The 26500-nt window shown below is 62.9% G+C and overlaps 2 protein-coding genes and 1 long non-coding RNA gene across 8 annotated transcripts in view; 2 read left to right on the top strand and 1 right to left on the bottom strand.

The window, feature by feature from the left end:
• Positions 1 to 778: 778 nt before the first annotated feature.
• KCNJ9 (potassium inwardly rectifying channel subfamily J member 9) lies at positions 779 to 9418 on the bottom strand. 3 transcript variants are annotated; one of them, XM_025420734.3, is made up of 4 exons: positions 9183 to 9418; positions 8042 to 8202; positions 5621 to 6486; positions 779 to 3529 (listed from the first exon to the last, which is right to left on the bottom strand). In XM_025420734.3, exons 3-4 carry the CDS (start codon positions 6465 to 6467, stop codon positions 3198 to 3200), a joined length of 1179 nt encoding a protein of 392 aa, XP_025276519.1. In that variant the 5' UTR covers positions 6468 to 6486; positions 8042 to 8202; positions 9183 to 9418; the 3' UTR covers positions 779 to 3197. The 3 variants fall into 3 exon arrangements, with proteins under 3 accessions (XP_025276519.1, XP_048962881.1, XP_048962882.1); XM_049106924.1 differs by lacking the exon at positions 9183 to 9418 and adding an exon at positions 8652 to 9160; XM_049106925.1 differs by lacking the exon at positions 8042 to 8202.
• Positions 9419 to 9616: 198 nt separating this feature from the next.
• Positions 9617 to 16385, top strand: LOC112642980 (uncharacterized). 3 transcript variants are annotated; one of them, XR_003125528.3, is made up of 4 exons: positions 9617 to 10549; positions 10857 to 10966; positions 13011 to 13093; positions 15821 to 16385. It is a non-coding gene; the product is annotated as an uncharacterized LOC112642980 (long non-coding RNA). The 3 variants fall into 3 exon arrangements; XR_007409066.1 differs by having other exon boundaries at positions 9617 to 9867; positions 10425 to 10549; positions 10857 to 13093; XR_007409065.1 differs by having other exon boundaries at positions 10857 to 13093.
• A 623-nt stretch (positions 16386 to 17008) lies between these two features.
• The window catches only part of KCNJ10 (potassium inwardly rectifying channel subfamily J member 10), a 28893-nt gene continuing 19401 nt past the window's right edge, over positions 17009 to 26500 (top strand). For both annotated transcript variants that reach the window (XM_025420731.3, XM_025420733.3), the window contains exon 1: positions 17009 to 17223. The gene's annotated coding sequence lies outside the window, so the exon portion shown is untranslated. The remainder of the gene's footprint in view (positions 17224 to 26500) is intronic.

Raw genomic sequence — 26500 nt, forward strand, 5'->3', positions numbered from 1 at the left:
GTGTCTTCCGTGGGGGGGGGGGTGGCGGGTGCTGAGAGGTGCGGCAGGGCATGGGGGGAGCTGAACAGCCCACTCCCGCGACGCGGGCCTCCCTTCCCACCACAAACACCATCTGGCCCCTGTGGGCCGTGCCACCCACCCCAGGAGGGGACACCTGGGTCCCATCTGCTGCCTGAGCTGTCGCTGCCTTGCCAGCCCCTACTGGGACTCCTACGTGAGTGGAGGGGAGCCGGGGGGGGGGGGCGCGTTCCCGAGCCCGGGCCCCTCCACAGCCTTCTCTGTGCTCCAGGGCAGGGGCTTCGGGGAGGCCCCATTCTGAGTCCCTGACACCGGGGGCAGGAGGACAGCCGCGGGGCGGGGGCGCCTGTCACAGAGCCCGCACACTGCCCCCCAGCAGCCGGCCTGTGCCCCCAGGTCTTGGCTCCCCCACCCAGGGCCCCCGCGGCCCCTGGAATTTGTCTTTGCTTCAAGACTCTCTCCTCCGGGGACGCTTAGTTGCCCGTCGGGGGCACAGCCCCCCCTTCCTGTCCAGGCTCCCCAGGTTGGCAGGTAAACCTAACGACCGTGGCCCCCACCCAGCGTTTGTTCTTCGGGAACAGCCGATGCCGGGGCCGGGGGACCTCATCTTTGATGGTGACCCAGGTGGCCCCGTGACGTGAGGCAGACGATTCCCCGAGTGGGCCCGTGCCGGCGGCTCCCCCACCCCTCGCCCGCCTGCGGAGGCCCAGGCACCCGCGGACCTCGGCTTCCCAGCCCCGCCGAGCCAGGAGCCACGCAGTGCTTTGCCCCGAGGGGCTCAGTCTTTTATTAAAGGACAGGAACAGGGTGTGGCCAGGACCCAGGGTGGAGGCCGCTGCGGCGCGGGGCAGAGTGTGGGAGCACAGGCCGAGAGCTCCTCTCCCAGGAGGCCGGCCTCAGGTCCCCTCCGCCTCTGCGTCCCATCCTGTCACTGCTCTGCCTTCACCGTCCGGAGCGCTGCCCCGCCCGTGACTCCGGGGGCACCACGCAGGGGGTGGGGCGGCGACAGTGTGTCCACGGCCTGGTGGCCCAGCAGGGCAGGCACAGGCCACAGGCACATCCCGAGGTTGGGCTCTTGGCTTCTCCCTGGCGCCGTCCTCGTCCCCGTATTCAGTCCTGCCTCTGAGCTCTGCCAACCCAAGCCCTGCGCAGGAGCGCCCCCCCCCCCCCCCCCCCCGCCCCCCAGGATTCCGGGGCCTTGCCTTCCCCATCCTGCCTATTGGGCTTGCCCAGGCGCCAGCTCCAGCTCCTCACTGCGCTATTTCCGCTGAGTGAGTTCCCAGGCCCAGAGTCAGACTCGTCAGCCTGGGTGTCAGGGGCTCCTTTCCCCTCAGGATAGCCCGCCCTTTAGAGTTCCGGCTCCTCCCCCAAGGACCTCGGCTCCTCCTCAGCTCCCCCCACCCCACCGGCTATCCCTTAGCCCCTGCTCAGCTCCTCAGCTTCCTCTGAACTTCCCTTGAGCATCTCAGCTTATTCCTTAGCTACCCTTAGCTTCCCTCCTCTACTCCCCCTCAGCTCCCCCTCAGCTCCTCCTCAGCTCCCCCTCAACTACTGCTGGGCTCCTCCTCAGCTCCCCCTCAACTTCTCATGAGCTTCCACTCCGCTCCCCCTCAGCTCCTCCTCAGCTCCCCCTCAGCCCCTCCTTTGCTCCCCCTCAGCTTCTCATGAGCTTCTCATCAGCTCCCCCTCAGCTCCCCCTCAGCTCCTCCTCAGCTTCTCATGAGCTTCTCATCAGCTCCCCCTCAGCTCCTCCTCAGCTTCTCATGAGCTTCTCATCAGCTCCCCCTCAGCTCCCCCTCAGCTCCTCCTCAGCTCCTCCTCTGCTCCCCCCTCCGCTCCCCCTCAGCTCTTCCTCAGCTCCCCCTCAGCTCCTCCTCAGCTCCCCCTCAGCTTCTCATGAGCTTCTCATCAGCTCCTCCTCAGCTCCTCCTCAGCTTCTCATGAGCTTCTCATCAGCTCCCCCTCAGCTCCTCCTCAGCTCCTCCTCTGCTCCCCCTCCGCTCCCCCTCAGCTCCTCCTCAGCTCCCCCTCAGCTCCTCCTCAGCTCCCCCTCAGCTTCTCATGAGCTTCTCATGAGCTCCCCCTCAGCTCCCCCTCAGCTCCTCCTCAGCTCCCCCTCAGCTCCTCCTCAGCTCCCCCTCAGCTCCTCCTCTGCCTCCCCTCAGCTCCTCCTCAGCTCCCCCTCAGCTCCTCCTCAGCTCCCCCTCAGCTCCAATGCGCAGCCTCCTGATGTGGCTCCCAAGGCTGTGTGTAGAGCAGTGGTTCTCAAAGTGTGGCCCCCGCTCCAGCAGCATCACCATGACCTGAGAACTTACTAGAAGTGCAAATTTTTGCTCTCCTCCCCAGACCCACTGAGTCAGAAACTGGGAGTGAGGCGGAGCAGGGGCTGGCAAGCCTGTGGCTGACACAGCAGCTGGTGCCCGCGGTGCCCGGGCCTTCCTCGCTCTCGCGCCTCCTCACTCCCTTGGTTTGATCCCGGAGCCTCCGGCCTCTGCTCAACGCTCGGTCCACTCGGAACCACGGTGCTCGCCGCAGGGGCAGGTGCGCGGCCGGGGTGGGGCGGGGTCCCCCGGTGCCCTCCGCCTCAGTGCCCCCCCCGAGCTCGGCGGGCGAGCTCCCTTTCTGGGTCCCTCCGGCCCTTCTCCGTCCTGGAGGGTCCCTCTCCGCCTCTGCCCGCGTCCTCCCCTGCGCCGCGCCCACTCCCGTCTGCTGGCGGCAGGCCACGCGCCCCTGCTGCGCCACCCCTGGGCCTTGTGGCCGCGGCTCCTGCGGGGTGGTCAGCCCGGGTCAGCCCCGCGGGAGGCCGGCGAGGAGCCCGTGAGGGCCGGGCGGGGGCGTCGCCTGGGGGACAGGCAGCCCCTTTAGACTTTGCCCAGAGACGCTCCGGGCTCGGCGTGGCCGGGGGCACATGCTCCGTCCCTCTGTCCGCGCAGCCGGCCGGGGCCGCGGAGGCCAGACGCGCACAGGCCGCCACGTTCCTCGGGCGCCTCGGCGAGGCCCTCCCCCCGGTCCGGCCGGCCTGTGAGGGGCCTGTGAGGGGCCTGTGAGGGGCCTGTGAGGGGCCTGGGAGGGGGCGTCAGCACAGCCCGCCCGCCTGCCTCTGCCTCCACCTCCGCCTGCGCCTCGCCATCCAGCTCCCGAACGGTGTCCGGCCCTGCCACAGGCTCGGGAGGACGCGGTCACACCTTGGACTCCGACTCCGGCGGGGGCAGGCGGCCGTTCCGCTCCGTGTCGCCGCCGGGCCCCGCGTCCGCGCCCTCGCCGGGCCCCTCCTCCTCCGCCCTCTCGTCCAGGCGGCTGGGGATGGACCAGTAGAGATGGGCGTCGAGGCGGGCGGCCGCTTCGGCCAGCTCCCGGGCGCTGCACGACGGCGTGGGCACCTCGAAGGTCTGGTGGAAGCTGGCGTAGTCCACCTCGTAGAAGCCGTCCTCCAGCGTGAGCACCGACGTGAAGCGGTGGCCCCACAGCACCTCATCCACCAGGTAGGAGCTCCGGGCCTGGCAGGTCATCCCTGCGGGGAGGCGCAGGGGTCAGCGCGGTCCCGCCATCCCGCCCGCCTCCGCCGCCCCGACTGCTCCGAGGCGCCGCTCGGGGAGCTTCCCGGGGACGCGGCCCGGGCATCGTCCAGGCATGGCCCCTGCACAGGCCTCCCCACCGGGCCTTCCCAGCCCGGCCGGCGCCTCCTGGGGGCCGCCGCCTCTGACGGTGCTCCCCACAAGAGCTAAAGCCTGCCCCCTCCCCGGGTTCCCCCCCCACCCCCCGGGCTCCCCCCTCCCCGGGCTCCCCCCCCCCTCGCCCCCGCCATCTGACACCCTTTCAGAACCTCTGCCGACGTGTCTTCTCTTCCAGCCGAACGAACATCCCCGGCTCCCCCACCATTCCTCGTGTGACCTGCCTTCCAAAAACGTGACCTGCTCGGGTGCACACCGGAAGGGCCGCGCAGGGCGCCCCAGCGCTCTGGGGGTGCCAACACCGGCCGCGGCCTGCTGGGCGCAGAGGCGAGGGCTCGCCACTCTCTTCCGGCCGCGGCGCCTCAGCTCATCGGGCCCAACATCACGTTACGTAAACATTTTTGGAAGCTGTATCACATTTTGCTGCAACATTAAGCCTGTGGCCAGCTAAAACCTCCAGTTCTTTTTTCACCAGAGCTCTTCAATGCGGTGCTTACATAAGTGATTTTTTTAAAGCCTAAATGTAGAATTTTATATTTATTCCTTTTAAATGTCATCTTGTTGGGCTTTGGCTCATTACACTCGCTTTTCAAGAGCACTTTGAATCCTGACTCTCTCACCCAAAATATTGCCGTCCTTCCCAGCCTTGTCTCTCTAGACAAGTCAGGCGGGTCCCATCCTTATCTCCTCCACGCTGTCCTCCCCAGTCCTCTGCACTCTGGGGCCGTGTCCTGCCCTCCGTGTCGGGTTGGCACACCCACCAGGGCAAGCGACCGTCCTGCTGCTCCCGGGTATCTCCCACGGCCCACGTCCAGCTCAGAGCAAGGCAGAGTGGAAGACGGAACCTTAGCTAACAGAGCCTGGCTCTCGGCATTGCAAGCCCTGGCCCGAGATGTCCTGGGGACGTGGGTCTTGCTCTTCCTCAGGCGAAGGCTGCAATGGCAGGGATCCAGGGGGGGAGGCAGAAGGGGCAGAGGGGACACTGGGGAGAGAGGTCGGTGAGGAACAGAGGCCGGGGCTGGGGTGCCAGGGGGCCGGGCAGGGACCTCTCTGCAGGGACAGCAGATGCCTCAGGGCCTGGCAGGAGGGTGACAACTGTCTAGACAGCAAGGAGAGGGCCTGGGTGAGTAGGAGAGGCAGGAGCTAGAGGGAGCAAGGTGTGGGGTGGTAGAGAAGCACTGGGGAGCACTGGGGCAGAGGGTGCTGGAGGAGAGGCTTGGCCAGAAGGGCCAGGGAAGGGGTTGGAGGGCCCCAGCCTGGGAAGCCAGCAGAGGCCACGCTCGGGCCACACCTCACAGCCCCGTGTCACCCACTGCAGCGCTCCTATCCTCCTCCTTCTTCCGGATCCCAAGCCTCAGAGCACCTCGTCTGTGCCCCTGCGTTGGCCTCTTGCCACTGGCTCCCAAGCCCCTCGCCACGCAGGCCTGACTTGGAGGTCCTGACAGCTCCTTCTGGAAAGGGCTAGAAATGCTGCAGTCATCTATTTCCTTTGTCAGTGGAAGTTGAGAGAGCCTTGATGGGTGGGGAAACTGAGGCAGAAGTGAGCCCAGCCGGCCACCTGTTCCTAAGATCCAGGCTAGTAGGAGACCCTCAGAGCACCACGTTCAGGGGCCTGGACCTGGAAGCCATGGAGAACTCTCCGAAGCCACCCCTGCTCCCTGGAGCACCGTGCCCGGAGCTGCACGACCCCTGCCCTGTGGCCTTATGTCCCCCTCCCTGGCGACAGGCCTCAGGCTCCCCGGCAGTCTCCGCCCTGCGAAGGGGCACGATTGCAGGAGGTGACCTTCCTAGGAGCGGGCCAACTGGGGGGTGCACAGCGCCTGGGCCCTGGCTGCGAGAGCTCGGGCGCTGTCCCGGCCCGGTGACCCCGGCCCGGCCTCGTGGCTGCCACCTGCCCCCCGCCCCTCCCGGCCGCTCCCCGCCGTGCGCACCCGTGGCTTCCACCATGCCCTCCAGGATGACCACGATCTCGAAGTCGTCCCTCTCCAGGGCGCGGCGCGACGCCTCCCAGAAGGGGCTGGCGGCGTCGATCTCGTGGCTGATGACGAGCGGGGACACGAGGAAGAGGCGGTCGTCGCCCGTCTCGAAGCCCACGCTGAGGTCGGTCTGGTGCAGCGGGATGAACTCGCCCTCGAGCGTCTGGCGCGAGCGGATGAGCTTGGCGCGGATGGAGGCCTCGACGATGTGCGAGGAGCGCAGGTCGCCCACGCGGAACATGAGGCACAGGCGGCCGTCGCGCAGGGACACCACGGCGTGCGACGAGAAGACGAGCGTGGCGGCGCGCTTGTTGGGCTGCGAGATCTTGACGAACATGCAGCCCACCATGAAGGCGTTCACCATGGAGCCCAGGATGGCCTGCAGCAGCAGCAGCGCGATGCCCTCGGGGCACTGGTCGGTGATGACGCGGTGCCCGTAGCCGATGGTGGTCTCCGTCTCGATGGAGAACAGGAAGGCGGCCACGAAGCCGTTGAGGTTGTTGACGCAGGGCGTCCAGGCCGCGTCGCCCAGGTGCTCCAGGTCGCCGCGGCCGTAGGCCACCAGCCACCAGATGGCGCCGAAGAAGAGCCAGGTGAGCGCGTAGGCCAGCACGAAGAAGAGCAGGCTGAGGCGCCACTGCAGGTCGGCCAGCGTGGTGAACAGGTCGGTCAGGTAGCGGCCCGGCTCGCGCACGTTGCCCTGCTGCACGTTGCACCGGCCGTCCTTCTCCACGTAGCGCTGGCGGCCGCGGCGGCGCGGGGGCTCGCGGCCCGGGGAGCGCGGGGCGCCGGCGCGGGCCATGGCGGCGGCCGCAGGGGGCCTGCGGGACCCGGGGCGCGGCCGGTCAGCGCGGGGCCGACCCCGGGCGGCGGGACCGTGGCCCCGCGGCCGCCCCCCACCCCGCCCGAGGCCCCGCCCCCGCCTCCCGAGGCCACGCCCCTCGCCCCTCCCGAGGCCACGCCCCCCACCCCTACACGACCCCGCGGCCGCTCCCCCTACACCCCTCCCGAGGCCACGCCCCCACCCCCCCGAGGCCCCGCCCCGCCCGCCCCTCCCGAGGCCCTGCCCCCCACCCCTACACGACCCCGCGGCCGCTCCCCCTACACCCCTCCCGAGGCCCCGCCCCCGCTCACACGCTTCCTGAGGCTCCGCCCCACCCCTCCCGAGGCCACGCCCCACCTCTCCTGAGGCCCCGCTCCCCACCCCTACACGACCCCGCGTCCACTCCCCCTACACCCCTCCCGAGACCCCGCCCCGCCCGCCCCTCCCGAGGCCCTGCCCCCCACCCCTACACGACCCCGCGGCCGCTCCCCCTACACCCCTCCCGAGGCCCCGCCCCCACCCACACGCCCATTGAGGCCCCGCCCCAGCCCCAGCATTCCTGAGGCCCCGCCCCACCCCACCCCTCCCGAGGCCCCGCCCCGCCCCACCCCTCCCGAGGCCCCGCCCCCACCCCACCCCTCCTGAGGCCACGCCCCACCTACAACCCTCCTGAGGCCCCGCCCCCACCCACAACCCTCCTGAGGCCACGCCCACCGACAAACCTCCTGAAGCCCCACCCCACCACTCCCGAGGCCCCGCCCCCACCCCCTGAGGCCACGCCCACCTACAACCCTCCTGAGGCCCCGCCCCGCCCCTCCCGAGGCCCCGCCCCCACCCGCACCCCTCCTGAGGCCACGCCCCACCTACAACCCTCCTGAGGCCCCCACCCCCTTACACCCCTACACGCCCCTGCGGCCGCCCCCCACACCCCTACACCCCTCCTGCGTCCCTCCACCCCTCCATCCCCCTGTGACGTCCCCCACCCGGAGCGCAGGGAGAGGGCTCTCTCACTCCAGAGCCCGGGTGCTGGGGAGGCGGCCCTCCCCTCCCCTCCCCAGACGGGACACCAGCCCCGCAGCCCTCCCCCATCCTCCCCGCACCCCTCCCTCGCACAGCTGCCTGCTCCCCACGAGCTGGCGGAGGAGACAGGAGACGCGCAGGGGGGGCGGAAAGGCAGGCGCTCCCGCCCCAGGCCACAGGCGCCCCTGGAGGTCCCCGGGGACAGGGCCGGGTGTGTGCCCCTGTGCCCTGGGTTCTTTCCGCCCCCGAGGGAGGCAGCCTGACAGGGGGCAGGAGGGCCGTGGGCCGGGGAAGAGCAGCCGGAGAGACGCAGCCCAAGTTCATTAGGAGTTGGGCTTGTGTACCCTGCCCGGCACCCCGCACCCCGCTCGGCTCTGGGTCCTCAAGGGCCCCGACAAGCAGATTAGGTGAAGAACGAAGCACCCACATTTACCTCCCCAGCACCTCGGGTTTTTCCCCCGGCAGCACCCCCCCCACTACCCTGAGCGCAGCCCCCACCATGCGCCCCAAGCTCTCATCCAAGGGAAGCCCACCTGATTTTGCTTCAAATGCTTCCCCCTGAGAAGCGATCTGAGCTGCAGTGTGCCCTGAGCGGGAGGTCCGGACCCCTGCCAGGGAAGGTTCAGAAGGACCTGCTTCTCTTCAACCTTCTCCTCTTCCTGGGAATGGTTCTGGCCTCCTGCTCCAGGGGAACCTGGGTGATGGGGCAGGGAAGGGGCCGGGGACGGGGAAGGTGACAAGGATCACAGATGGCCTGGATGTCTGACCAGGTCCTGGGGAGACACCGCCTGCATGTGCAGCTCCAGCCCCAGCGCTCCAGCATTTGAGTTCTGGGACGAGGTGCTCTGCTGCCAGACCTTGGAAGGCCGTGTGTGTGTGTGTGTGTGTGTGTGTGTGTGTGTGTATGTACTGGGGTAGAGGGCAGGAGGAAAACCCAAAAAAGATAGTTTGCACCTCAGGGACATCCCCCCCCCCCACATTTATTTTCCAAGAGGAGTCAGGGGGACACTGTCCAATGAAGATTTGGGTCTTCCTCTGGCCCGACAGTGGGCTTCGCTTTCCCTCCCCGCCGCCGGGATGTCCTCTAGAAGTTCTCACTAAGCACACACTGGCTCAGAGACCCCAAGTCATGCAGAAAAATACCTGGGTCCCCCGTATCCCAGGGGCAGCCCCAGGAGGGCTTCCAATGTTCTCCCGGGCTCCAAGGCAATCTGACCTCCAATCTGCCTGCTTCGACAGATCTCTCTTTCCCCGGGGGCGGCAAGGAACCCTTCGGTCTGGTCACTGCCAGGTCTCTCTCACTCTGCCTGGCCCAGGGGGCTGGGGGAGCCTTCCTCTGACCGCGTCCCCTCTCCTGACCTCCTGAGTGGAGGCTGCATATTTCTCAAGGGGGCAGTAAAGGTGTGAAATAGACTTGGCTTCTGCACCTTCCTCCGAAGATCCCCGTTCCCACTCCTTCCTAGTTCCTGTGCGCATGCCGTGACCCCTCTCTGGAAGGCCCTGGGGCCACATTTTCCTGGATGGCCCTTTTTCCCTTGGGAGTGCTGGTCAGCAAGAGGCCTTCGGTTTTGGAAGGGGATCTGGTGAAGTCTCCCTCGGGAGCAAGCTGCTCCCGAGCCCCCACTTGCCTTGGATTTAGGGGCCCAAACCCAAGTCCCCCGCAACTCAACTCACAGCGTATGGAGAGGAGAGTAGCCGGCAGCAGAGACCCCTGGGGGGTAGCGTCCATGCCCCTGACACCACCCCTCCCCTGGCCCCCTTGCAGGGTGGGAGCCACAGACACCGCTGTTTCTCCTAAATGTAGCGGCAGCTCTGGCCAGGACTTGCTATCTGTGTCATCCCCATTTCCCAGGCTCCCCTGCTCCTCTCTTGTTTCCACAGCAACCAGTCTGGCGACAGCTCTAGAGCATCCCCCTCCCCTCCCCAGTCCTGGGTACCACTAGAGGCTGAGCCACACGCCATAGCTATTTTTAACCCAAATCCCTCCTCCTGGACAACTCAGAGCTCGCCTCCTCACCCCCTCAGGAAAAAAAGAAAAAAAGAAAGAAAAAGAAAGAAAGAAAGAAAGAAAGAAAGAAAGAAAGAAAGAAAGAAAGAAAGAAAGAAAGAGAAAGAAAGGAAGGAAGAAAGGAAGGAAGGGGAGCCCGCACAGTCTTCCCTAAGAAGCTTCTTGCTCTGAGAAAATACGGGCCCTGGTGTATCAGGGAGTAAGGCCTCTGGTCTCCTGGGGATGCAGAGGGCCCCCTGGCAGCCGGCAGCTCATCCACCGCCAGCAGGGGCCTCTGGGTGCAGGTACTCCTCTCATGCAGGCACCATCATGTCTCCCATTTTTGAAGAGAGCGCCCTGATCCAGAAGGAGGTACCTAGAAGAAAAGAGATTCACCCAAGGAAGGGAGGTGGGGTCGGGGGTTCTCATCTTTGTCACTGATTTGTAACGCGACCCAAAGGATTTGCTTCGTTGCCTTGAACCACGGTTGCTCTATTTTTCACAGGGAGTGGACACATGCAAATACCCCGTTTCTGCCTGCTTCACGGGGTGCGCAGATCAAATGAGGCAATATAAATAGAAGGGCTTTAAAGTGTGTTTTGTTAATAGTGGAGATTCTAGAAACAACCCAAACGTCCTACAGAGAGAAAAGCCGAGGTTAGGGCTTAAAACGATTCATCCAACAAACTCCTGTGGATGGAGCCCAAGTGCTGGGCAATGTGCTGTGTGGGGGGTGGTGACAGATATGACTTTGCCTCTGCCCACGTGGAGCTCGTGGGCCAGTGGGGGAGAAAGACACACTATCACATAGCACATAATGCTAATATTACCCCTGATAACTCGTCGAGCATCAGCTATGAACTGGAAGGACTCATTTAACAGCCTTGGGGGGGACCCTGTGAGATGGGTATGATCCTCTCTGTTTATAGATGAGGAACTGAAAAGGAGAAAGGTGATTTGCCAAAGGTCACAGAAGCAGAGATCGAAGCCAGACTCCCCCAAGTGTGTCCCCGCCTCACTGCGTGCTCTTCACAAAGCCACAGGCCTCGGCAAGGTAATAGCCGCAGCGGAGAAACACAGTCGGTTACTATGCTCACATATGTAAGTGTCCGTGTGCAAGAGGCACATTCTTGCATGAAAAAGAAGCACATAAAAATATTCTTATAAGTTGATCATAACTGTACAGAAATAGCTGTAGGAACAAGGATAAAAATCAGAACAAGATTTGGAGAAATACAAATAGCTCGATACAAATTGTTCCTTTTCCCCAGGGAAATAATTAAAAGCCGAGAGTGGTGTACAAATGCCAGGTGTTATCATTAGCACTATCATACCCGCGACGTTGATCTGTTTTTCTCCAGATCCTTCAAGTTGGAATAAGGAGACACGGGCCGGAGGAGCGGAAGATGTAGAAATGGACCCTGGAGGGTGAGAAGTTGCTGCCTGAGCCAGAGAGGCGGGAAAGGTCGTAGTGAGTAATATAATCTCGGGAGGCAGTGATCTGGGTTCAAGTCTCCACTCTGTCCACTGCCAAGTTTCTTCATCCAGGAAATGAGAATATGTTATCCATCTCTTGGGGGTTGTCATGAGGCTTACAGGAGGCAATGCCTGCCTGGCATATGGGAAGGACTCAGCAAGTGCTAGCTGGATCTTCCTCACCCACCCCGGCTGCCTTCCTCTGCTCTGGTGCCACCCAGTGAGCCCTGCAGGGGGCACTCCGGGTACGTTGCCCTCCTCTTCCCAGCCCTCCTGCCCCTGTTTCTTGTTGCAAGTGGAAATACCGAGTTTTCAGCCTGAGATTGGCATCAGGAGGGCTGTTACAGCCCCAGTCAACATCCCCGTCTCCTGGGCCTGGGCCTGTCACCTGAGCCTTGAGACTGCTAGCCTGCCCTCCTCTGTCCTGCCAAGAGGCTGCTCACGTTGGTTCTGCTGTGCCAGCAGCTCAGAGAGACGAAACCGGACCCCTAGGCGAGAGTGCATTTGCATAGAACTGGCCCCATTTGTTGAGGGGGGGGGTCACAGGGCTGAAGGGCCACCCAGAGGGTGCCAGCCGGCCCCCTGCCTCAGTCGGGGTGCCCACCACCCCGCCTCTGATTTATCCCTCCCCACCCCACCCACCTCAGGTCTCCAACTTCAATTCCTTGTTTATCCTTGAGCTTGAACATGGGGAGGGGGGAAATGTTTTCTTAGGTTCCCGGGTACAGAAAACAGGCAAGGTCCCAGCTTTCAGGTATTGGGACAGAGAGAGCAACTGCGCACGGGACTAGTAAAACATGTCGGTACAGTGGTCATCGTGGTGGGAGATTGGGTTTGGAACTTGAGAACGTTGAGGGCAGGAGGGGCATGGCCGGAGTCACGTCGGTGGTGGTCTGCAAAGGACCTTGTTACGGAGTAGGAAAGGGAGGCGGCTCTGGACAGGGGCATTCCTGATGGCATGTAGCTCGGAGAGCAAGTGGTACTTTGGGGCAAAAATAAAAAGGGGGAATCCCTCTCGGAGACATAGCTCCGAGCCAGGCTGCGAGGATTGGCAAGCCGAATGCAGTTCAGTTCTCAGCTTGCCCCCTCACGGAGTGCATCTGTGCAGTCCACAAGCTGTGCAGCTGTATGTGGGAGCCCTGGGGCCAGCCAACCTGGGAAGGCTTTCTTAAGCAAGATCATGAGACATCGCGGGTACAATCTTGGAGGTGGGAGAGGAGCATGACGGGAAAACAGGAGATGGTTCAGGATATGAGTTTAATGGAACAGAGAGGCCCGTCTGTCAGGAACTCTAACAATTTTCATAAATTCAAGGGGGTTGAGGGCCCTAGAAAAGGGAGAGGGAGGCTATGGTTAAAGCAGTGGATGCCACTGGAGGTTAGAGTGACATGGGGCGAAGCAGAGCCCAGCGCCAGGACAGGTGGGACCTCCCCTGGGCACCTGAGGCTGGGACACTCTCTAGCCTTCTAGCTCTTTCCAGCACAGCTGGAGGATCAGAGCCTTCTCATAACCACATCCATCTTGCTTGATAGGATTGGGTGCAGGTTGGCCATGATTTAAAAGTCCTCACTTTCCAGGTCAGGGATGGGTCCCCAGAGAACAGATAGTACTAAAACCTGGGCATCCCAGCTCCTGGGCCTTGGTTGTTTCGTTTTATTTTAAAGATTTTTATTTATTTATTTGACAGAGAGAGAGGGAGAGGGAGAACAAGCAGGGGGAGTGGCAGGCAGAGGGAGAGGGAGAAGCAGGCTCCCTGTGGAGCAGGGACTCTCTCCCAGGACCCCGGGATCTTGACCTGAGCCAAAGGCAGACTCTTCACTGAGCCAGCCAGGCCCCTGTGGTTGTTTCTTTTCCTTTCTTTCTTCTTTCTTTCTTTCTTTCTTTCTTTCTTTCTTTCTTTCTTTCTTTCTTTCTTTCTTTCTTTCCTTCTTTCTTCTTTCTTTTTTTTTAAATAAAGCTGTGGTTGTTTCTTTACTCCCTGTTGCCTTTCCACTACCACCGTGGTATGGAATTCTTATCCATTGGACCCCACTGGAAAGACACTGGAGGGACCCGCGAGTGAAAGCACTAGGGAGAGTCCTCGAGTAGTGACGAAGCATCCCCTGACTGCAGTCTAATGAAGGTGAGTTTGAATATATGGCGTGTACGGAAGGCAGAGGGAACCTATAAACCTCAGCAACAGTCCCCGTGTGCCCGGGGCCATGCGGCCCAGTGCGTCCCTCGGAGCCCTCCTGCTGCGGTCTCAGTCATCCCGCTACCAGGTGCCCACTACTCGTGGAGACGGTTCAGCTGAAATGTCGCTCGGGATCCCGTAGTGAGCCCAGGATAGAGTCATCCTTCGTCTTTCCGGAACAGGGTCAAAAAAGGTATGAGGCCACAGTTGGACAGACTGAGCCCAAAAGGAGCAGTTGAGAATGAGAAAGACCCGATTTGCTAATAAGCTGACAGAAGAGGGGAGGCCTTCAAAGAGAGCTGGTCCCCTAGCTGCCATTTAGAGGTGGTCCAGGATGGGTCCTCCCTGCACAGGTGCGGCCCGGGCCCGCCCGAGAGACCGTCTTACGTGGTGGGCATGGACTTCACAACCCTGGCCAACTTTTCATACCAAAATTGGAGAAAATCTCCAAGCAGACTCCCCATTGCACGTGTTGATGATTAAGATTCTATTTAACCCACACAGATTCACTCTAGCATTACCCTGAGACAAGCTTTGGAGTCAAACACATGTGGGTTCAAGTTCCAAAACTAACACCTTCTAGCTAGCTACGTTACGCAGGCCAGCCACTCACCCTCTCAGAGGCTTGCTTCCCCATCTCAGGTCATAATATATCTGCCTGGCATCATAAACACTCACAAATACTGATGTCCCATGCCCTTTATCGCTGGTTCCCTCCTGGGCCCCCAGTGACTATTCTAGAACTTCTTTTAAAATTTTTTTTATACATGTAAGCTCTATGCCCAATGTGGGGCTTGAACTCACGCCCTGACCCCAAGATCAAGAGTCGCACACTCTACTGACTGAGCCAGTCAGGCACCCTTAGGACTTCTCTTTTGTAAAAAGATTTAAAAATTAAAAAGGATCATTTGGCAATCTGTACAAAGGAATATACACGATGGATATGTGCATATATGTTATAGAACATAACTTAAGAACAAAACTCCAGGGATCCCTGGGTGGCGCAGTGGTTTAGCGCCTGCCTTTGGCCCAGGGCGCAATCCTGGAGACCCGGGATCGAATCCCACGTCAGGCTCCCGGTGCATGGAGCCTGCTTCTCCCTCTGCCTGTGTCTCTGCCTCTCTCTCTCTCTCTCTGTGACTATCATAAATAAATAAAAATTAAAAAAAAAAAAAAAGAACAAAACTCCATTTAAACCACTCTTTTAAAAAAAAAAAAAGATGTACTTATTTGGGAAAAAGAGAGTGGGAAGAGGGGCAGAGGGAGAAAATCTCCAAGCAGACCCCACAGTGCTGGCAGAGCCTGACGCGGGGCTCCATCCCAGGACCTTGAGCCAAAGTGAAGAGTCAGCCTCTTAACTGACGGAACCATGTGGGTGCCCCTAAATCACTCTGTTTTAATTAGAAACCTACAGTTCCATTCCAGCTATCTGCACTTTCCCACAGTCTTACACCTCTGCTGTTCTAGAACTTCCAAGCTCTTTGTAATTGCCCAGTCCACCCTCCACCCTGATTTTTAGCAGATGGCTCTTCTGCTCTACAGGAAAGGCAAAGACCATTTGGGAGGCGCTTCTCCAGACCCTTCTCCCGCACCACTAGGTATCCCTTCTGCTCCTGCCCTTGGAGTCTTTCCTCCCTGTCGTCCCAGAAGAGTACCCTAAGTGCCGAGCTGAGGAGCTTGGACTGTGCTCAGGAAGCAAGGGGCACCCTGTTTGGGGTTTGATAGAGCATAGGGACTGACACGGTGAGAACGGGTTGCCTCTTCTTTGAGAATGGAGAGAGGGGTGAAGGGTGGGTGCAGGTCCTGGGCTGTTAGCGCCCTTCCTGATGGCGGTAGTGGCCATGAACTAGAAAGGGACACCCGAGAGAAATATAGCAAAGGGAGACCTGGCAGGACTGGGTGGCTTAGTTGACATGTCAAGGGATGGGGCAGAGGAAGGGTGAAGAGGAGAGATCACTTAGTTTTTAAACCTGTTTGGTCAGGAGAAACACAGAAATAAAGAAGTCATGTGGATTCCCAGCCTTGAGGAGGAAGATGATGAGTTCAGTTGGGGGCCCTGTCTGGGTGGCATGGAAATCCCCTGCCAGCAGCCAGAACTGTGATGCTCTGAAGAGAGCCTCAGGGTGCAGCTCAGAGGTGGTAGCCGGAGCCACATCAGTGGTGGACACTCCCCTCAGATACCGAAAGAGAACCCAAGACTGAACCTTTGGTGTCGAGCGAGGGAGCGGCTGTAGGTTTGGGCAGGCAGGGCCAGTGGGCGAGGATGAGGCTGGAGTGGCACCAGGCCCAGGTCACGGCAGACCTTCCGTCCGGGGTGAGGGGTTTGGATTTTCCTTCTAGGCAGTGGGCAGTCGCTGAAGGCTGTTACATGGGGAAGCGCCGCGGTCAGACTTGTTCCAGAGAGATGTACGCTATCACTGTTTACTCTTAAACGTGGGACTTCGTGGTCTGCAGGATTATTTGAGTGGAAGAAACTGGAGGGAGGAAGACCAGTTAGAAGGCAGCTGTAGGAATCCTGGACCACAACCCTGTGGTGTTGCATACACCAAGGCGGGCAGGCCTGAGGGGCTTCATGGCGCGGATGCGCTGATTTGGGGAAGATGAGGTGAGGCAGGATGAAGACTCTGGGGTGCCGTCCGGCTGCCCCCTCAGTCCAACCCTCTTGCTCACTTCCAGATTTCGCTTCCTGAAATTCTGCTGTGACTCTTTGTCTGCTCAAGAGCCCCTGTGGCCTTCCTTTGCCTTCGGGAACTCGGAGCTGACCCCGAACTCTCCTATTTCTCTCTCTTTACTCCAGGTCTTTCCCCAACACAAACACAGCACCTGTGGTGGCCCGGGGGTAGCCCACCGCCCTCCCCCCTCCCCCAGGGGGCCTATTTGCAGCGTCCATTTACCCTTCCTGTGGCTTTTAGAGGTGGAACTAAACTGACAATTTCAAGTTTCCTTGAATTTTTTTTTTTTTTTTTTTTTTTTTGCAACATATCCATCACCTCACTATGGTAATACTGGTTACCGGTTAGTAGTAGTTCAATAGTTCAGTCCCTAAATATCTGTGATCCACAAAGATGGGGAAACAATGATTTCCTCAATAAATGCCAAGGGTGGGAGACTGTGGATGAGAACTTCTCAAAACACGCATTCAGATTCTGGAAGCATTCAGATTCTGGAAGCCGTGTTTGGTGACAGAAAGGTTGAGGACCACCCACCACCTGGGCTCTGTCCCCTCCCCAACCCCCCCCCCCCCCCTTCCCTCCACCCCCCGGGGGCGGCTGTTTCCCAAGCAGACTTGGTGATGGCCAGTTCCCTGGGCCTCGGACGCCCTCCGGACGCTGCACACCCCGCCATCGCCCCGGACCTGAACCCTCTGCACCCTTTAGGGCCCTGCTCGGATGCCCCACACCTGCCAGGGCCCCTCAGCGGGAGGACCTCGCGCTCCGCGCGCCCCCAGCGCCTCCGCACCTGCGCCCTTCCCTTAGGGACCGGGGAGCGCTGCGCACCTGGCACCCGGGGCGCACGCAGGGCGGGGAGGGGGGGGGGCGACCTGGCGGCCGGTGCCGGGGGCAGGGGGGAGGGCGCCGGGCCGCCCGGGTTCATTTCCAGCTCCTCCTCGCCCCCCTCCCCGTCGGCGAGCCGGCGGGGCCCCTATCGCTTGGCCCATCGTCTCGCGGCCCGCTTCCTCCCGGAGGCTGTCTGGTCCCGCTCCGCGCAGAGCCCCGGCGGCCGCGGCTCGCCCCCCTCGCCCCTGCGCCCCGCCCGCCCGGCCCCTCCAATCCCCGCGCCCGGGCCTGGCGCTCCACGTCCCCATTGGCCCGCCGCGCCCCCCCCGCGCCCGCCGCCGCCCCCTCCGGGCCCCTCCATTCACACCAAGTTTGGCTCCGGCGCTGCGGAGGGAGGGGGCGGCCCGGCCCGGCCCAGCTCTGCCCCCGGCCGGCCCGACCCCGGCCCCCGGCCCCCGGCCCAGCCCTTATCTGATCCCAGCTCCGGGTTTAAGAGTCCCGGCTCCGCCCGTCGCCCAGCTCGGTGCCTCGCTCCTGCCCGCCCCGTCCGTGCGTCCCGCTGCCCATCCAGGGACCGCCAAGGTAAGCCCCCGGGCCCTGTCCACCGCGCCCCGGAGACAGGGGGCCCCCAGCCCGTGGGTGCCCCCCCAGCCCGTGGGTGCCCCCGTGTCTGGCAGCACCAGTCTCCCACCTCCGGGGACCCCGAATGGACCCTCCTGGGAAGGGCTCCCCAAGAAGGAAACTCCACCCTGGCTGGTCACCTCAAGTGCCTTAGGCTAAGCAGGGGGCCGCCCGGATGCCCTCCCTACTAGGCTGACCTGGCATCCCACCGGGGCCCTCTCAAGGAACACAGTGACCTCCCCCCCACCGCACACATATGACCCTGCACCCCCACGCAGCCACTCCAGACGCCCCCCTCTTCCCAGGATCATTAGGTTACTCCCACTGCCCTGCCAGCCCGGTGCCCCCTCCCCACACAGCGGCACTCACTTAGTGACACCCACTGATCACAAGTTCACAGATGGGAAGACAGACACATCCAGCTTGGCTAGGAAGCGCTGTAGCCTGGTGTGCCTGGGACCCCCCCTCCCCCCCCCCCCCCCGCCCCCCCGCCCCCACTGGCCCGGCTCTCCCGGCTCCCCCAGCTCCCCCTTCCCCACGTCTCGCCCCTCCTTCCCCAGCTCTCACCACCCCCTTCCCCAACCATCTCACAGTAAAGATCCCTAGGAAGAGCGCTGCAGGCCAGACTGGGCTCTGAAACGTTCCCCCTCCAGATGGAGAAGCCCTTCCCCATCCCACTTCTTCCCCCCCACCCGAGGAACTGCCACGAGCACCAGGCACCGGGCACTGGGCTAGGAGCAAGAGGAGGGTTGCAGCTTCCGGATTTGGGGGCAGAGAACTGAGCCCTGGGATGGAGCAGGACACAACCGGGCAGGGTGGGAGCAGGGCCTCTGGGCACTTGTGAAGCACTGCAGAGTGAGGCAGATGGGAAGTGGGGGTGGCGGAGAACCAGGGCCCAAATCTGGACCTGAGGGGCCAAAGGCTCAGGCCAGGGCTCAAAGCCTGATTCCGTTGCTTATCAATACAAATCCTGGCTAAAGATTTTTTGGCCAGTCTGCCTTAGCTGTGGTGTTTGAGGTTTTTTCCCCACCGGGACTGCTTCAAGGAGTTCGGGGTGGGAGGGAGAAGGAGATGGGAGACTTGGAGCCCAAGTGCGAGGAGGGCCATCAGCAGGCCTGGAGGCTGTCAAGGGATCAGCCGGAGGAGGGGCCAGCGGTGGCCACTGAGTTCCATTGGGCTCCATCCCCAAACCGTCTCCCTAATCTCTATGACTTTCTGACCATGCTCTTGGCACGGTGGTGGACACAGTCCTGTGCGGAGGGGCAGGGTCTGCTTATTCTTTGGGGTGTCGGCTGGGTACGGGGGACCCAGGGTAGAAGGAAACAGGTGTCCTGGCTCCTCACTGGTTCTTCAGGGAGCAGGAAGTGAGGGAGGGGGAGGGAGGCATCATGCCAGGGAGAGGGGCCAGGGCTGGTCTGCGGAGGAATAGGCATGGCCCAGGCAGTGCCAACTCTCTTTTCCCCGCCCCTCTGTCCTTTGGTGGTGGTGGCGAGGGAGGGAGAGTGGGGGTGTTGGGGGGTGATCTGGGCCAGTCCAGCCTCCCAAAGCCCTTGCCAGCCTGGGTCCTGAAAGGAGCTGCTGTTTTCTGAGCTGTCCCCCACCCCCCACCCCCCAGCCGAGCCCGAGCAGCCAACTTGTCTCAGTGGGTATCAAATGGCAATGACTCCATGGAATGGAGGGGTGAGGGGTGGGGGGTGGGCAGGGCAGGGTTATGGGCCCATTCCTTCCGTGGTTCTAATGCAGGATCCCACTGCTGCCCCCTACGCTGGGGAGAAAAAGCCCTGTCTTCCCAACATCTGGCCCACATCCAGGCCACGATCAGTCGTGTTCGGATGGGAGGGTTAGTTGCCTGCCCACTGGCATCCCCCTCTTCCCTGTGCCCCACTGAGCGGTGCATGGGGCTCCTACCTGCACCTGCTCACTTAGAGCCCCGACTGCTCTGGCTTGGGCCATAAGGGAAGGGCCTTGCAGATGACCCAGGGACGTCCTTCCCTGTCCTCCCCCAGGGACGCTCGGATCTGGTGGGCTCAGACCAAGTCCTCTAGGGTCATCCCGGGACAGGTGGGATGACAGGCTTAGGGCCCTGGGGGTGAGTCATGCGGAAAGACCCACTTCCTCAGAGGAGAAAAGGCCTCTTGGGCCTCCTGGCAAGACGCTGTGTCTGCATACGAGGTGGAAGATAGGCCGAGCCCCCTGGCGTTGATGGGGAGGGAAGGAGACACGGGGCCTGGAGCCCCCAACGTTCCTGCCAAGGGTTATGTAGGACGGAAGGAGAAAGCTTCCACTGTCCCCCCCCTCGCCTCCCCCCCCCCCCCCGCCGGCCTAGATTCTTCTCTTGCCTGACTGGTCAGTGCCACCGTCCAGGCTGAGGCCACGCTGTCCAGGGTAGCGGTGAGGCCCTGGCAGGGGCAGGGAGGCCACAGGGACGGACCTGCAGGAAGAGAGTGGACTCCCGGCGTCTGGTGCCCGGGCAGGGTGGTTGTGGGGGCAGCTCCTGGAACCTGAGCCTTGCCGGCCGACCCCCTCACCCCCGCTCTCCCACCTGCTCAGTTCGGTGCTTTTCTTCCTTCATCCAGTTTCACATCCACAAGTGGCCACGGCCCCTCTCCGGCCCCTCCCCCACCAGAACCTTGAAAGGGCAAAGAGAAAGGGATTGTGGGAAGAAGTGTCCTGTGGGTGTCAGGCGGCGGGGGGCTGGATTTGGGGCGGTGGGGAGAGAGGAGCCGCTGGCTCTGGAATGCGAGGAGAAGTGGGAACGGACCGGTGTGGCCCGGAGCTGGGGCTCGGAGCAGGCCGGAGCACGTCTGGCCCCTCGGGACGTTGTTCCAGGGGCAGAAGGCCCGGGCGGAGGGCTGGGCAGCCGCCAGCGGGACTTGGGTTAGGCTTCAGGAGGCACATCCCAGAAAAGGAGAGATTGGGAGAGAGCAGGAGACCACCTTCTGGAACAAAAACCCAGCCCCCGAGCCCCCAGGCCCATCGCAACAGCCTCTGTGGGGAGCCGGGATGCTGGATGGGCCCGGGAAGACAGGGCAGCGACAGGGCAGTTCGCCGGCAGCCCCTTGAGCGCGCTGTCCCCGGGCTGCCCCTGCTCGGGCGCCGCCTGGGAGGCCGCGGGGCGCTGAAGGGCATGGCCTCGGAGCCAGACTTGCTGGGTCCCGGGCGGTGCTACCACTCACCTCCCCCTCCCTGGGTTCCTCATCCTTCCAGGGGCCCCATAGCCATTGGGGAATAAGAGTCAGAATGGGTAAAGGGCTTGGAACAGTGCTTAGCACCTAAAAAGCGTGCTTGCCGTGTGCTGCCTCCACCCTCTGGCCCGGCCGCGAGGGCTCCCCCCGCCAGCCCGGCCCGGCCCCTGGTTCTTCTGCGGTCGGGTGGAGGGTCGAGGTCAGGTCTGGTCCCTGTCCCTCCGCCTTTCCGGAGGAGTGACCAAGCAGCCCTCCCCGCTATGGCTGGGCCATCGTGCGGCCTGCGTGTCGGCTCCGTGGCTCCTTTCCCTGCCCCACGCAGACATCCTTGCCGTCAGCCTAGGTCCGAGGAGTGAGAAGTGAACTGTCGAGCTTCCCTAAAACCACCTGCTTGCCCGTTGGGAGCAACTTCTCCCAGCCCGGCACCGGCTTCTCTGCCCCCACCCCACCCTCGCCCGGCCCAGGGACCTGCCTGTCCCTCTGGGCTCTCGTTCCCCTCCTCTTGGGCTCACCTCCTCCTCTTCCCCCACCCCCTGCTCCTTCCCCATCCGTCTGGGTGCCCTGGGTGCCCCCACAGCCTCCCTAACGGCCTCCCTGACTCCAGCCTCTCTCTCCTTGGCTCCCTCCCTTCACCGTGGAATCGCCCCTGGAGTTGTCACCACCAGGCACCCGTTTTGTCCGGTCCCTTTTCCAACCCAGACACCCTTGTGGGTTTTCAGATGGACACTCCCCTTCATGGTCTCCAAGACACTTTACTGAAGTCTTGCCCTATCCAGACCTTGTTCTGGGGGGGGCAGGATGTGTCCATGGTGGTCCCCAAGCCACCCCTCTTCTCTCTGGACCCTCTCGGGGACCCCTCCCGTCCCATCTCCCCGAACAGCCCCTGCCTCGTTTCCCGACCGCCCCGTCCTCTGGTGCCCTGCTCCTCAGCATTCGGCTTCCCCTTTGTCACTCGTGTCTGCTACTTTGCCCCGATGCCCAACGCGATGGTGATGTCGGGAGAGAACGTCCTGCGTCCTTCGTTGCACGGGGGCTGCCCTGGGATGGGGCCATGCGGGCTCCCGCAGCCCTGCAGCTTTCGGACCCCCTGAGGTGAAGGCATCTCTTCCCTCCCTGGACCCCTCAGCTCCTGGGAACAGAGTGGCCTCTGAGCCGCTGCAGCCTGGGCAGGAAGCCCCTCTGGATGCTGATTCTGGGGGGAGGACCTGACGTGTCTGGGAGTGGGGTGCATGAGTGTAAGACCTCCTATTCGTCTCTCCAGGGAAGTTCAGAATAAGCCCCTCTCCTGCTGACGGCCCCGTCCTGGAGACGGCTTCACCCTGAGAGTCCGAGCAGCAGACCCCAGAACCCCCAGTCTCCAGTCCGTTAAGCACGGTCGGCCCAAACACAAAACCTCATGCAGGGGTGCGCTGAGCCTTCCTCTTCTCCCTCCTGGATGTGCTGATGCTGGGCTTATTGGTGGGCGCCCGGGGTGGGGACGGGGCGAAGGTCAGGGGTGAAGGTCAGAGGCGCCAGTGTAGCCCACTGGGGCGCACACTTGGTGCGGGGGCTTGCGGGTTGGCAGACCTGTGGGGGCACCTCCCGGGGTCGGGGTACATTCTCCCTGGGGCTGACTCCACAGGCCACCGGGCTGCTAGACCTGCCTGGTGACACTCTGATGAACAGGACGAGGGCAAGTGGCCAGCGGGGCGAGCTGGTCCGACGGCCCCCAGGGCAGCGCTTCGCCAGCCTCTTCATGTGGGGACCCCAGCACACGCCCAGAAATCACTGCGGGCTGCGGGGAGCTTTTGTTTCTTTGAGTTGGATTTATTGCTACGTTAGAAATGAAAACCGAGGAGGCTGAAAATAATCTCTTGGTTCGTTGGAAAGCAACCCCAAACCCCCTCGCATGTCAACATGAACAATACGTTGTCAATGAAAAATAGCTGTGTTTTTAAAAACGAAGAAACGACGCCTTTGGTGAGAAGGGTGGCGGCGTCTCACGTTTTCACAAGTCTTTTGGACGTGCGTCCGAGCGGCAGACAGACGATGCCTCAGGTCTGCGTCTGTGTCCCACCTGCTGCCATATCCTGTGTCACGCAGCCTCTAACTCCACTGAACGCTCACGAGACAATGAGCGCCAGCGAAGCAAATCCCGTTTAGCGTTGTTAGGAAGACAGTTCTGACCCCAGCGAGCCTCTGAGAGGGTCTCAGGAACCCCCAGGGTCCCTGGACCACACTTTGAGAAGCGCTAGTCCAGAGGAACTTCAGACAATAGTTTCAAAAGACCCGCAGCCAAGCAGGTGTCCTGACTGATCTCCTTCAGCTGCCCGGGCTCCTTTGAGCATTCTCACTGGGGGGATCCTATGGGGTGGGGGGATCAGTAGGAGGTGGGGGGATCCTACGAGGCAGGGGGGATCCTACGAGGTGGGGGGGATCAGTAGGAGGTGGGGGGATCCTACGGGGCAGGGGATCAGTGGGAGGTGGGGGGATCCTACGGGGTGAGGGAATCAGTATAGGGAGGATCAGTATGGGGGATCAGTATGGGGTGGGGGATCAGTATGGGGGGATCAGTACAGGGTAGGAGGGATCAGTAGGAGGTGGAGGGATCACTATGGAATGGGAGATCACTATGGGGTGGGGGTTCAGTATGGGGATCAGTACGGGGTGGTTTAACACATGGGGCCCGCTCACTAGCTATGTGATCTTGGGCAAATCATCCACATCTCTGTTTTCTCATCTATAAAATGGGGCTTTTAGAAAGTGCCTATTTTTTTAGAGTTGTTGGAGATTACTTGACGTGATTCTAGTGTGGTGCTGCACCATGCGCGTGAGCCCTTCATCCCAGAGCCTTGCCCCTGAATTCCCTGGGCCATGTAGGCGGGAAGCGGCCCAGGTGATCCTCCCAGGGGGGCTTCCTGGGCCAGGAAGGAAAGGGACTTGGCCAAGGTCCTGGGAAGGTTAACAGGATTGCTGGCCCTGAACCTAGGAGTTCTAACTCCTAGCCCTATGTCCCCCGCCCCTCGGCCTCCCCAGACTCCTTGGGGAGCAGGGGTGGGGTGGGGTGCTGAACCAGTGTCCTGACCGGAGAAGGAAGCAGGCCTTCCCTCCCCCCCAGCAATGGCAAGCCAGCGCCCCGGCCCTGGGGTACAGCAGGAAGCCTCTAGGGCAGACCTGGAGGGCCTCTGGCCATCAGCGCAGCTGAAAAGTGGAGAAAGTGAGCCAGCCCCAAGATCTCCTCTGTCCTGCCTCGTGGCGGGCAGTTCTGTAAAGTGGCCTCAGCCCCTTCTCCTGGGGGTTTCTGGCCCCGACCAGAGGAAGTCTTGATTGGGCAACACTGCCTCTCACGTGGTGCGGGAGCCCTGCTCGTCCTGTCCTGGCCGCTGCCCCTTCCCGTTCCGGGCTCCTCAGCCCCTGCACTGCCCCCAACCCCCCAGCCGAGGTGCCCTGGGGCAGTGGCCCAGTACCTGGGCCCAGAGACCCCTGCGGGCACAGATGGTGTGGTGGGTGGAGGAGGGCGCCGGGGTGCCCTGGGTGGGAGGAGAGGAGCCTCTTCCCCAGCGTTGGAGGGGGAGGTCGGGGCAGGCACACGACCCGCATCTTGCATGGGGGGGCGGAGAGCTAGTCCTGGCCACACTCCCCTGAGGCAGGCTGCAGGCACCCCCTTGCTCGACGCCCCGAGCCCCGAGCACACTCCAGGTCTGCGCCCCGTGGCCGTGCACGGCTCTGCTCTCCTCTGCTGCCCACACAAGTCCCGGGGGTGGAGGTAAACCTGAGGCACGAGGTGGGTGGGCTCAGACTGTCCACCTGCTTCGTTCCAGGCCCGGCCTGGCCCCGCAGCCCCTCCGCCTCCATCGCCACCAGTCCCTGTGGCTTTTTCCACTTGCCAGGGCCCGTGTGGCCGGTGGCTGGTTTGGGGGCCCCTGGCTAGGCTCCCTCGGGGAGCCCCTATGGGCTAACCTCTCTCAGGTCTGGGCGCTGCCCCACCCCCTGCCTCCACAGGCAGGCCAGCAGCCCCCAGCTCCCTCCTCTGGGCTGTGGGACAGGGAGAGGGCTGAGGGGCAGGCTCTGCATACTAATGGGCTGCCCATTGTCAAAGCCCCTTTGTGCCGCAGAGCTCCATTGAGGCGGCTCTGGGGCGGGCACAATGGGGGCTCTGTCCCTGAGTTCCCCCAAACAGTCACCTGCTTTCAAAGCCTCCCCCCACCCCCACCCCCACCCGCCCCGTGTCCGTGTCCGGAGGGCCAAGAGAGCGCGGGGGAGTGGGCCCGGGGCCAGGGGGGATGGGCAGGAGGCGACCCCCCACTGCCCTGTCCCGGCCAGGCCAGGGAGATGGGCGCTGGTGGGGAGAGGTCCCGGCTCACGGACGGGGTGGGGGTGCAGTCTGTGGACGGAGCTGGAATGCGGGTTCTGTGAGGCCAGCGAAGGGGAAGGGGCGCGCCCAGCACCCACTCCTGGGTTCCACATGCCGGGCCTGGGCCGCGGCTCCCGCCCCTGCTCCTCCTCCGCGGGCTCATATATGCAGGGACACACAGGCACACACTCATCTATGCAGCCCCACACACAGGGCCCGACGCACGCTGGAGCGGATGCGCCCAGACCCAGCAGGCCCAGCCGGGGCCCGCCGTGGTCCTCGGGCCACCCACGTGCATATGCACCTGCACGCCTGCCCGCACCCCACCCCACCCCGTCGCCGGTGCACCCCTCCGCCAGCCGCCGCCCCCCTTGCCCTCGCTGCCCCCTGCTGCTCCAACACAGGTTATAACAAGTTTGCACTTGTTGTGACCTCGAGAATGTGAATGTAGCCCTGGGGCGGGTAATGTCCCGCTGCCCCAGACCGAGCCGCTTATTCGTTAACCACGGACACGGCCTCCTCCTCCTCTGCTGGTCACTTGAGCACGGCTCCGTAGCCCACCCCACCCCACCCCACCTCGGGGGCCCGGGACCCCGCCCCACGGCTGAGCCGAGCACACTGGAGGGGGGCAGGGGGGCTGCAGAACCCTCGAACCCAGCCTGCCCAGCTCAGGCAGCCGGGGCCCTGTGGGACCGTCCCTTGCATCTGCCCAGTGCACCCGCGTCACAGCCTGAGAGGCAGCGGGGGCAGTTCTCGTTGCTCTGGTTCTCAGGCCGGCTCTGAGGGGTGACACGGTGGGTTCGGGTGGCCAGGCGGCGACCAAGAGGAGGCCTGTTGCCTCTAGGTGGAGGGTTTCTCCTGGGGTGGCTGGGGCTTACTCTCCGTCTCTTGGCTTCACTCGGGAGACTCGCGCCCCTGAAGGTGCCCACCTCCCCTGGGAAGGAGCTGCGGGAGTGGTAGGGCAGGGAGCGGGGTGGACAACGGCGACAGGGTCTCGATTCTAGGGACCTCGAATCCTTAGAGAGGATTCTGGATCTAGAAAGAACCTCCGAAAGTCACCTTGACCTCCCCTGACTGCTGGCGGCGTGAGCCTGCCTCCTTCCATTTCCCACTGGCCCGCCGGCCCCACTCCTGCCACCGATTCTGCGTGGCTGGAGAGAGAAACCCAGCACCCCCGGCCAGGCTCCAGAGCTCTCTGTTGACCCCGAGTCCTCGGAGACGCCTGCTCTGGCCTTCCCGCCCACAGCCCGCGTCTGTGTGGGGTCTGCGGGGACGCCTGGGCCTGCCCTGCTCATCTGGGCCTGGGCATCTTTTGGAAGCAGGCGGTCTAAACAGGGAAGAGACAGAGGGCCCACCAGGACCCCAAGACCTGGGGTGGGGCGCGGGGTCGGGGGGCAACTCCCTCAGGTGGGGGCGGTGCTGACCCTGGTTCGCTCGCCCGCGAGTGTCATCGTCGGACGTTCACTTCCGTGATGTTTCCCTTCTGTCAGAATGGCACAGGGCCCTCCACCCCTCACCCCACCCAGGGCTCCCCCCTCTGGCCCCACATTCTGGTCTTCCTCGCTCAGGGCACCCCCTTCCTCTCTGGTGTGTCCTTCTGCCGCTGGAGGTCCCCTCACACGTCCCCTGTTGGAGAGAGAAGCCCCCCGGCTGCACCCAGGCCCTTGGCCACTGCGACGGGGAGGCAGGGGCGGCAGCCGCCTCCGCACCTCGTTCTAGA

The sequence above is a fragment of the Canis lupus genome, chromosome 38 (assembly GCF_003254725.2).
Source record: "Canis lupus dingo isolate Sandy chromosome 38, ASM325472v2, whole genome shotgun sequence".
Classification (NCBI taxonomy): domain Eukaryota; kingdom Metazoa; phylum Chordata; class Mammalia; order Carnivora; family Canidae; genus Canis; species Canis lupus.